The following is a 12,176-nucleotide window of genomic DNA, read 5'->3' as shown; positions in this document are numbered from 1 at the left end:
TATAGAAGCTAGAAATAATTGTAAGAGAGTGATAGAGACAGCTAAGACAGATTACTCTGAAACCACCAGAAAACGCATCGAAGCACAGAAATTAGGAACCCGGGATTTATGGAAAATCTACAACAGCGTAGTAAATAATGGACAGTCAAATATTCCCCCACTATGAAACAATCATGAGGTTGCCTGCACGGCAACTGACAAGTCTAATCTGCTTGCCAGTCGGTTTGCCTCAAACTCCACACTGAACTCGGTACACCACTCCCTCTCTGATTTTCCTCTGCGAACAGACGCCACACTAGACGATTTGAAAATCACCCCTTCTCAGGTACATGCTATTATAAAAAACCTAGACACCTCAAAAGCATGTGGACCAGATCTCATCCCGGCTGTGCTATTAAAAAAATGCATCGCCGTTGCTCCAGTTCTCTCCAAACTTTACAATAAATGCCTCAACGAATCTTGCTTTCCCGACTGCTGGAAAACCGCCTCTGTGGTACCAGTCTTCAAGAATTCCGGTGAAAGAACTGACCCACTAAATTATCGCCCCATTAGTCTCCTCCCGCTTTTCGCCAAAATATTTGAGTCCTTAGCTCTCAAGCTCTAGTCCAGCACCTAACAGCAGCTAAACTCCTGACTGACAAACAATATGGATTCAGGCAAGCCCGTTCAACAGCAGATATCTTAACTGTAGTTTCTGAACGTATATACCGTTCATTGGACAAAACAGGGGAGGGTAGAGCGGTAGCCCTTGATATATCTAAGGCTTTTGACAGGGTATGGCACGATGGTTGTCTAAGGAAAATTAGATCATATGGAATCACTGGAAGATTTCATAATGTAATTAAATCCTTCTTAAGTAAGAGAAAAATCCAAGTTGTCCTCGACGGTCGTACATCTAAACAATGTTACATAAATGCGAGAGTACCTCAGGGGTCTATCCTTGGACCTCTATTATTCCTGATATTCATAAATGATCTCCCTGATAAAATTGTTTCGGGGATGGGTATATTTGACGATAACACCACTCTCTATAACAGATATGAGGGGAAAACAAATGAACACATATCCAAGGAAATGGCAGAAACACTAGAGGATGACCTCCAATCTGTAGTGGAATGGGGACAAAAATGGGTGGTCACATTCAATGCTGCCAAGACTAAGCTTGTTTCCTTCAATAACTAGAAGAAACCTTCTCTACCACCAATAGCAATGGCCAAGAACACATTGCCTGAAAGTACTTCTACCGTGCTAGAAAACTACTAACGCCTGACAGTATTCTATACCTCTATAAGGCCACCATTCGCCCATGTATAGAGTACTGTTGTCACCTCTGGGCTGGTGCATCTGCTGCTTGTCTCTCGCTCCTGGACAGGGTTCAAAAGAGAGTCGCCAACCTGATAGGTCCTGAACTGTCATCTAGGCTTCAGCCTGTGTCCCATCGACGAGATGTTGCATCCCTCTGCCTGTTCTATAACTACTTTAATGTTGAATGCTCTGACGAACTGCAAACACTTGTACCTCTCGACGTAACTACCCCGACAAACCCGACTAGCTACTAAGTCTCATCCCTTTACAGTAGAGATCCCTAGGTGCAAGAAAGCCTTTTACTCCAATAGTTTCTTCCTCAGAGCTGCGAGTCTTTGGAATTTCCTTCCGGGATTCTGCTTTCTCAACTGCACTGATATGCAGAAGTTCAAGTGTAATGCTAACAAACATCTTTCTACTCATCTCCCTTCATAATGACCCTGCTAATTAAGTCCCTGATAGTAGCCCCCTGCTTCAAAGTGGCACTGTGCCTTTTTTGGGGTGAAAATTGAATTTTAAAAAAAGTTATCAATTTAAAGTTGTCTCTATTGAATTATTATTGTACTAACTGAACTAAATCGGTGAATTCATACTTTTACCCAATTATATAAAGAGTATATAAAATCCACACTTATTGAAAGCAACTCACCTTGTCCTGTTTCATAGTAAGTCGTGGCTGATGATGGAATATCGGTAATTTCCACTCTTAGCTTGTCTTTCATGGAGTGAAAAATATGACAAATTCCATTGTCAAGTGTGCAAATATGGCAGAAGGTTTCCAGCGCGCACGATTTTAAACATTTGTTTAGATCTTTCACGCTCTTAGGTTGAAAGAACGACTTAACACCCTTTTGCATAAAAACGTTATATCCACGCTGAAGGACTTTATATTTCTTTACGGAGCATCCACCTTGCATGTAACAGGAACGTTGCAGTAGAATAAAGATTGTTTGTAAGATGGAGAAACCGTTCAAAAGTTTCATTGTCGAATCTGCGGTGGAAGAGTTCATACAAATGTAAGGCTGATAGATTAAAATAAATCAGTTTGATATATTTTCTTTATGACTTTTAGAAGGGTTTTCAGAAATTAACTTTTGATGAGTTTAATTATTTGGAAATTAATCAGATGGAAACTGGCACAATCATTTAAGAAAACATTGACACCAAATATGAATTCTTTTTTACTATGGAATCATGTGGCCTGATATGCTATCAAAGGCAGGATAAGTTATACTTCTGTGATAAAACTCCTTAAAAATATGTACAAACCTCTTTCTGTGCAGCTTGTAAGATCCTGTTCAGGCAAAAGTAGTGAAGAAAAAAGACAAAAAGGTATAATTTCTCTTTATATAGAGATAGTGTAATTTAATATGCAAATTAGACGCTTCCGGTTTGAAATTAAAAGCATTGATTCGGTAATTTCTGAGAAAAATTGGAACGAACAAACAGACTGATCGTCCAATTAAAAAATCAAGAATATTCGATTGTGTATGTGCGTTACTTCTTGAATAATATATTCGTGTAATAATCTAGTAAGTCACTTTATTAACAGTGTTTCTGATCGGAATTGTAATTCCTCAGCCTGAGGCTTTCGGCACATATTTTGACGTCTCTTCCAGGTGACTCTACCAGTCGGGATTTATGGTTTAACCAGCCATTAATATTTTTGTCAGGAAGAAACTGGATGTACTTCATTACGGCAGTGGTGGGGATGGCGTGCACATGTGTCTAAAATCAGCCTCTCTACATATGTACCTATTTACTATGCCTCCCCACGGGACAGAGTTAGACACCAGGGTCGTTTTTTAACGTGGAGAAAAGGTACAAAAATAAAAATTGTCTCAGTCGTGAAGGATTTCTCATCCACCGAAAGAGAACAAGAAATAGAAGTGCAGCATCTGAAGAACAGATACTACACTTTGATCTTGTCCCGAAGGCCAAGCAAGGCCTCTCTACATATGTAACTAGCTTCATAAATTTAAATAATTCTTCTGAATCTCTCTCTCTCTCTCTCTCTCTCTCTCTCTCTCTCTCTCTCTCTCTCTCTCTCTCTCTCTCTCTCTCTCTCTCGTACATAGGTATTTGTTTTTTATCCTTGTTCTGTCATAAATAAAACTTATTAAAAACAAACCGGCGTCAGTGCGGTTCTCAATCAATAGCATTTACGAGACCTGAGCTACGTCTGAAGACCAGTATAATATTTATGCACCCACGACGTTAAACATATGTGATTATACGTAGCGGTGCTCAAAATGGACACTATTGTTTACGAACAAACAAATGTTATTGTTTTTGATCACGAAAATAACTGAATAATCGAATTGTAATTTTCACCGTTTATTCACTATCATATAAATTTTATTATAATACAAAAATTCATTATAAATGTTAGAGTGACAAACCGTGGAAGTTTGACGAAGATTTAGTTTTCTTTTGATTAATGCAAATGTGCAGTAACTTATTTGGTTCCAATCTTTAAGATAAATTATTACCAATAAAATCTGCACTACATAATTTTAGTTACTACTAATTTAAGTCAAGAAAAAAAAAAGACTAAAACAAAGAATTTCCCCAGAACGTATCTATATCGTGATTTTCTTTTAAATATTTTACTTTAAATAAAAACAAACTTGAGAGAGATTCTCAAATTACTGATAATAAATCATATTACTACCAGCAGAGAGACTCGACGTTGCCCAGAATTGAATAAGGACACGAATGTTCCACACTGCTAATACTTTTATGGTCAACGAATTGATGAAATCACTTATTCTTCAATCAAACCGGTTATGAGGCTGCTCTTTCTCTCTCTCTCTCCTCTCTCTCCTCTCTCTCTCTCTATATATATATATATATATATATATATATATATATATGTGTGTGTGTGTGTGTGTGTGTGTGTGTGTGTGTGTGTGTATAAACAAACTGATGGTTTGAGCACTTGCGACGGGCGGGTATGAAGTTAACACACACTCGAGGAGAAATATTTACGGCACTGATTCGATGCCCGATGGTTAGAGCTGCCGACTGTCATCGCGGGAGTTGTAGGTTCGATCCACGGTTGGAGAAAGGTATATGTCTAGCCGCACTGATGAGTTGTGATACAACGAAGCAGTACTATATGTGGATGACTATATATATATATATATATATATATATATATATATATATATATATATATAACCAAATTTTATCAGCTTCAAGCTGTAGTTGTTGGTATCCTTCCGTCTAGACAGACGATGGAGAATCGCACCTGAAGGTTGTCATGAGTTGTGGTAACTGTTGCTGTGACTGAGCAGACCCATGCAGGGGCGGCAGATTCTATTGCGCTTCCCGCAGAAATATCCTCTCTCGTGTTTTGCCGATGCTACTGCTGATGCTGTCCTTTTGCGCCTGTCTCTCTTCTTCTCCCACTGTTCATCTCTTCTCTCCTCGCTCAGTTGGACACATTTCTTGACCCTCCAGGAGTCACGGTCTGCAACATAGGATTCAAGTTCAACAGGGTTGATGTTGCCGGATTTTAAGTCCCTTTTGCACAAATCCTTAAATCTGAGGAGTGATCTACCGGTTGGTCTACTGCCGGCTAAGAGCTCGCCATACAGGATGCCTTTGAGGATTCCGCCATCCTGCTGTATACATCATTTGTAAAACCTGTTTCAGCGATGAATTGTTCTGTTTATCATTTTATTGTACGAATGTTGCTTTGTATAAATAATATTTTTTAAAAATAGTTCCTTTACGAATTTAGTTATTGGAAATCACTAGACAATGCATGAATGCACCTGATTTAATGATATAAAATGTATTACTTGAAGGTCAGAACGATGTGTTTGATGTGAAACAGCAATTTTCTCCCGTTTGTCAGAAACAACGCTCATAGAATGTGAGGACTAAAGGACAAATATCATTAATAAGAGTACGCAATTATTTTTATTAAGCATTACTTTACTTATTTGGAATGCTATCAATCCAGTAACAAATCTTTCGATTCCAATTTTTCAAACATAAATAAATTTTGTTTAAATGTTTAAATAACCTATTTTAATTTACATTATTGATTTGTCTTTCAGTTGCATGCATCAGTTGCATCCTTTTTAGGGATGATGAACGTTAAATTAACAACTCTATTGTGTTTAATTGCAGATTTGGCGACTATCGGTTATTTTTTACTTCAGCTTGGTTTGGCAATTTATCATGAAGAGACTAATACCCGAGCAGCATTTGCAAATTAAAATGATACGATATATACACTGAAAGAAACATTTGATGAACAAATATTTTCACGAAATGGACCATCTCGTTCGTGCGATTCAATCCCATTAGATTATTATATTTAAAGATATGTAACGTCTTATTTATACGCTGATGAACCAGACACAACAAAATACTAGATTATGCAAATGTATGTATGAACCTTGGGAAAATGACCGAAATTATATTTAAATTATAAATGTCTGAAATTAATGTTTGGAATAAACAACATGTTTGTATAATAAAATATCTGTGATTTAATTTGCCGTCTCTAAAATAAACACTCTTTTTTATTTAATATATATATATATATATATATATATATATATATATATATATATATATATATATATATAGTGGAACTCTCTTCCATCTGCCTGTTTCCCACCTAACTACAACCTGGATATCTTTTTTTTACAAGGTGGTCACCACTTATCAAGGCCCGGAAGCCACTCAGGGATAAGGGTTATTGTAAGTGCAGTACGTTAGTGTGGATATTTAAAGTGTCTACTTAAGGGGGCGGTTCATCAGGAATTTGTTTACGTTGGACTTGAAGACATCCAAGTTGTAGTAAGGAGGGAAGCAGCAGACGGAACAGAGTTCCACAGGCGTGCAGTTCTAAGAAAACTTCAAGTCTAATGTAAACAAATTCCTGATGAACCGCCCCCTAAAGTAAGACACATTATAAAATCTCCAACACTAACGTACTGTACACACAATAACCTTTCCGGGCCTTGATAAGTGGTGACTACCTTGTAAAAATTAATAAAATAAAATAACTGGGTAAGCAAAATTTACAAGAAATTAACTAATTTAGATTAAATATCGATTATAGTGTGAATGTTTTTGTAAAACATTACAGCTTACAAGAATTATATTTTGGCGATCTTTTGATATTTTTTGATTCAAGCGATCTCCAGTTTTGAAACACGTCAGATGGTGCTACTTAGTCTGAAAACCCGAAGAAACGTAGGTCAATGCATAAAAATATACGGAAACAGATTTATTTTAATAAATTATTATATACTTGCATCCTAGCATTGGAACGAAACAATTGTGCACAGGTTGTTACCAATACAAGTCCAACATTTTGAAAATGACCAATAATACTAGCGTATGTTCCTTGTAAAGTGCTATCTTCAAGAAATATTTATTTCAATAAATATATGTTTGCATATGTTTTTTGATTAATATTGTTTATGTATAAAGAATGTATTACATAATAAATCAATACTGAATGTAATATATTTTAAAAATAATAAATTAAAATGAATTAAATAAATGGAAAAGGAACTTAATAAATTAAATAATCGTAATGAAAGGAAAATGCGTATTAGTTAAAATATAAGGATCATAATATATTAAGTAAAGTAAGGCAATATAGCGGAGTGTTCACATTCAACCCTGATTACTTCCGATGAAATTCAAAACCGGAAGTCGATTTGGATAAAAATATACGGAAACAGATTTATTTAAATAAATTATTGTATACTCGTATGCCAGCATTGGAACGAAACAATTTTACGCAAGTTGTTACTGATAAAAGTCCAACATTTTGAGATCGTTTATTTCATCCATGTTTTATTTCATTTAAAACAATCCACTTACACCTATTACATTTATTTCATCAGCATGTATTCACTCCTTAAAAAGAAAGATAATAGCTGAATTCCGTCAAGCAATAGTATACATTTTTGTTTCTTTTCTCAATGTCAATATCTAAAATATAATACGTTTAAGAAATTTTATACGATCGATAGTCTATATGAATAAAAAATAATTAGTTTTTGAAAGTTTCATGAAAGCTGATACAAAAGATAAATATGTCCTAATTTTTTGTAAGAAATTAATTCATTTGTTATACAATAATGACACTTAGTATAGGGGAACCTGAGGCAAAACGAGATAAGGAAAAAAGAAGTGTCGAGGCAAAGGTAGAATTGACATATAAACCATATTCTGTGTACTGAACATTCAAGAGATTGGAAAACAATGCCACAACAACAACAAAAAAAGATGAGAAATTATTTCAAAACAAATACAGATGATTTATTCAGCTAACTGTATTGTCCCGTTTTGCCCCAAGCATGGGCCAAAACGAGACGGATCTTGGTCTGAATAAGTCAGTCTTCACAGAGCTCACAAATGAAGATTGGGGTCTTGTTGCATTCGTCTAGACATGCACCGCCGTAGTGTGCCCATTTCCTACAGTTCTATTAATAGGCTACCCAGCTTTCTGCACTCTCAGAGTATAGTACGTCACGGATCAAAATAGATAAATTTTGAATACTTACCCCTTTTTGATGTACGGGGCTGAATAAAACAATGGTAGATGTTGGCGGCAAGGTGTTACCACGTGATCACTTGATCAGACTCCTTAAGAAAGAGCTCTCTCTCTCTCTCTCTCTCTCTCCCTCTCTCTCTCTCTGTTTCAGTTATCTGTGGTGTCTCGATTTACCCGGCTATCTCATTTTGCCCCAGGTTTCCCTATAACTGTTCCTCTACGAGAGGTAGTAATTCGTTTTTTTATTTTTTGCTTCATAATTTTTTTTCCATTTTCTACCGAAAAATAAAGTCATAATAATGTAAATAATTTATTCATACGAGAGAAGCATATTCATCGCTAAAAACATATTTACAAGAGAAACATACTTTTCAGTGTAAAAAGGTAGTACATTTCTACTTAAACACGGAAAGAAAAACAAATAATAATCTGAATTATGAAGACATCCACCTCAAAAAGAAAGTTAACTTTGAGGACGCCTAGATTATGTTTATTCACAGAATCACATCACAAAGTCTGATTACATTATATAGCCAGATTTTGTGGATATCCTGTAGATTATATACCTAGTCTATTATGTAGCCAGACTTTATTATATAGCCAGACTTTATATATATATATATATATATATATATATATATATATATATATATATATATATATATATATATATATAGTTGGTTGTTTTTGTTTTACGGCATATACACCCTTTCCGGGTTATTTAATGCCGAATCCAAAGATTTTGAAGAAAAATTTTTTTAATAGAATATATTTGTTGTTTTCACGTTGGTTTCTATTTAACCCATAGTTGGAACCCTAACAGGCACTACCATTCCGGGTCAGAGTGGACCTGGGAGCAATGGTAATTAAAGGGTGGCTCCACACTCCCCAAAGCCCACAAGCTGGGGCCTAACCACTGGATATAGTTTAAGGTCATATCCATGACCTCCATTGAGGTACTTTTACCCTCTGTAGGGGGGCATTCTAATGCCCCACTGACAGGGCCATATATATATATATATATATATATATATATATATAGAGAGAGAGAGAGAGAGATAGATAGATAGATAGATAGATAGATAGATATACATACATATATATACATATATATGCATATACATATATATATGCATATATATGTATATATACATACATATATATATACATATACATATATATATGCATATATATACATATACATATATATACATATACATATGTATACATACATTCACATATATATACACATACATATACATATATATATATATACAACATATACATATATATATATACATACTTATACACATATATATACATGATGATTGTAACGTCTTGTCAGACGAATGGCACTCCCTCAGACACTCAATGAGCCCAAAAATGACTTCCATCGCCTCAGGACCATATTTATAGACAAATCCCTGAGGGAGTATCTATACACAGATGATGTTACAGAGTCTTAGCTTTTTACGACAGCTAAGTCTCTCCCTCGGTTCAAAATGTTGAGATCCAGCAACAAGCAACAGCAAGATAGCCAGCAACAAGTTAAACTGCAGACTAGCTTAATGTGGATACTGGTATCCCGCTTTATGGGTTTTTAAATCAGAGATTTGCCTTTCCTAGAAAGGTTGCTTTTACCACGGCTTACGGGAGCCCTCTCCACCTCCACACACACATACATAGACACTAACACACACGGTGTAATTGGCCGTTGACCCCGAAAAAGGGTTCATTCGCCCTTTGGAAGGTCTTGTTTTTAATCCTTCAGAGAGACTAGCTACCCTCCTCACCAAATAAGTTTGGTGGGGGAACCAGTTTAGTCGCCGGTGACCCGACCATGAGGCAGGTAGTACTGGATTACATGGTACCAGTAGCATATGACATGATCTGACACACACACACACATATATATATATATACACATATATATATATATATATATATATATATATATATATATATAAGAAACTATTTATAATTGAGTTAATATAATAAAATGTTTACTTATTAAAAAGTAATTTTTTAATTATTTATCCCAATTAAACGCAAAATATTATTTTCGAATTGAGTTGTATTGCAGAAAATTTATATTTTAAAAATTCCAGTGTGAACGGGTAATAATTTATATAGTAAGTATTAATGGCTTAATAGAGCCATAGAGTTCATTTTTTCTTCGATTTTTATATATGAGATAAAAAAATAGTTTACAAGTTTCTAGGAGAGTTTGTAAAGACACTTACCTGGAAAATGTTTTCCGTGTTGATAACTCGCCCGCAATAAGAGTAATGATTCTCTCTGATTACTGATCGAACAAGGAAGTAGTGAGAATAGATTTAATCGATATTCTTTTTTCTTTCGGAAATTTCTACATTCATGTCATGTTATTAGGGCGATCATATAAGTTATAACAATGCAACAACTTTGTCCCATTATGCTTGAATACATAATTTTACAACAGTACTTGTTTAGACTCGTTGACAATAATTATTATTGTGTCAGCAGAGAGAAAGAAATGTAAATATTGTGATGAACATGAAGCATTATTAAAGTACTAGCGGGTGTACCCGGCGTTGCCTGGTTGTTTGGAGGTGTGTGTAAGGGGGGGGGGGGTAAAGTAAAGAATAAGCGAAGTAATGACCCTGTTTAAATATTAAAAAAACGATGTTAAACTTCTTTAAAAAAAATCAGCAAAACCAAAACCAAAACAAAAACCGTAAAACTTCTTTAAAAAAGAAATCGGAAGAACAAAAAGAAAAAATAAGTGAAAAAAATGATGAACGTGTTCGGAAAGACAAAAACAAACAGATATAGCGAAAAGCGAAAAAAATGGCATAAATAACACTTCGATTCGGTTAAGTCCATGGTGCGTTTCACCCAGTAGAAACCATAGAACGAAAAGAAACATAAATATTCCATTCCAGTTTTTTTAAGCAACTACAAAACGAAAAAAACTGACATAAATAACCAGTCGATTCGGTTAAGTCCATGGTGTGTTTCACCCAGTAGAAAGCATAGAACGAAAAGGAACGTTAAAATTCCATTTCAGTTTTTTTAAGCAACTACGAAGTAAAGAAACCCCAAACCGGTTTTCCTTCGTAACTGTCCCTTGTGAACGATCCGGAAACGGTGTAAGTTGTGGCGAGGGAAGGAGGAATTAATTAGAGAGAAAGATTTTACTACTTCCATTGATTTTAACCGATTGTAGCAGTTAACTCTCAGCAGAAAAAAAATATAGGAATCTATGATTATCGAGATATTGTGAAATGTCTTGATTTTTAATCCTATTAAGGTCAAAATAATAGGGGAGAAATTAGTTTATTTTATATATATAATAATAAAGTGATAACGCATGAATTGATTTGATTTATATCTAGAAGTCAGTTTTAGTTTTTGCACCTAACTCTCCTTCGTTATATAAGGAAAAACATGTAACGTGATTTGCAGTTCAAAGCAAATACAGTACAACCCCATAATTCGGCATAAAAAATTAGTAACAAAATACAGCACGGTATATAATACACATGTATATAATCAAATCACATTATAAATTACACTGAAGATTGGGCAAATATTGTAACCAGGGGCCGGATAAACATCGTATTTCACATCGTAATCTGAAAAAAACGTATCCTAGGGCCACCGTATCCCGAGGTTCTACTGTAAATAATAATTTTTCGGAAAACAATAAGGCAATACTGTTAATACTTGAAGCCATCTATAATATAAATTTCCCCTGTTTGTTTAAATGTATGTATTATGTAGTATGTATGTATGTATGTATGTATGTATGTATGTATGTATGTCTGCCTAAAACTTTCGACAGACGTGACGGATTTTCTCGAGATCTATATCGTTTTGAAGCTGGACTCTGCGGACGACAAATATCGAAAAATTGGCTAAAAACATTTATTCCTTCACCCTCAACTGGGCACTTTTCTACAAAAAGGGATCTCTTTTTTTGCTGATATGTTCGAAAGGCATCGCCTTTTTTCGATTGACTTGCCTTAATTTAAACCTTCGCTACTTCCGATTTGGCGATGACGTCACGTTTTTCTGGAGGATTTTTCATATCTTTTTCCTCTTTCGCAATACGGGATTCGAGCCTGCCTGCCTATTACCACTTTATTTATTTTTTTTTTTTTTTGCTCAACACATACCTCCAAACACCCGGGCAACGCCGGGCATCCAAGCTAGTCTATATATAAACCTAAGTCCCTGAAATAATCAACGTCGCCTTTAAAACACGTCACAATATTCTAAAATGTCTGTTGTAACTCATAAACCCCTCTATTTACGTGTGACTCAAATTACTCCGAAATCGGGGTGACTAGTG

At 35.1% G+C, this 12,176-nt stretch overlaps 1 protein-coding gene across 1 annotated transcript in view; it reads right to left on the bottom strand.

Annotated features, from left to right (window-relative positions):
• Positions 1–10,255, bottom strand: part of LOC145241459 (uncharacterized) — a 51,249-nt gene extending 40,994 nt beyond the window's left edge. The window contains exons 1-2 of the mRNA XM_080104441.1: positions 10,084–10,255; positions 1,955–2,296 (exon numbers count right to left, since the gene is read on the bottom strand). Of these exons, the coding sequence (XP_079960567.1) occupies positions 1,955–2,288 (334 nt within the window). The 5' untranslated portion in view covers positions 2,289–2,296; positions 10,084–10,255. The remainder of the gene's footprint in view (positions 1–1,954; positions 2,297–10,083) is intronic.
• Between the last annotated feature and the right edge of the window lie 1,921 nt (positions 10,256–12,176).

Source organism: Euprymna scolopes, chromosome 2, assembly GCF_053919585.1.
Source record: "Euprymna scolopes isolate OS-2025 chromosome 2, ASM5391958v1, whole genome shotgun sequence".
Taxonomy (NCBI): Eukaryota; Metazoa; Mollusca; class Cephalopoda; order Sepiida; family Sepiolidae; genus Euprymna; species Euprymna scolopes.
Note: the sequence above shows the minus strand (reverse complement) of the source record. Positions and strands in the feature narration are given on the sequence as shown.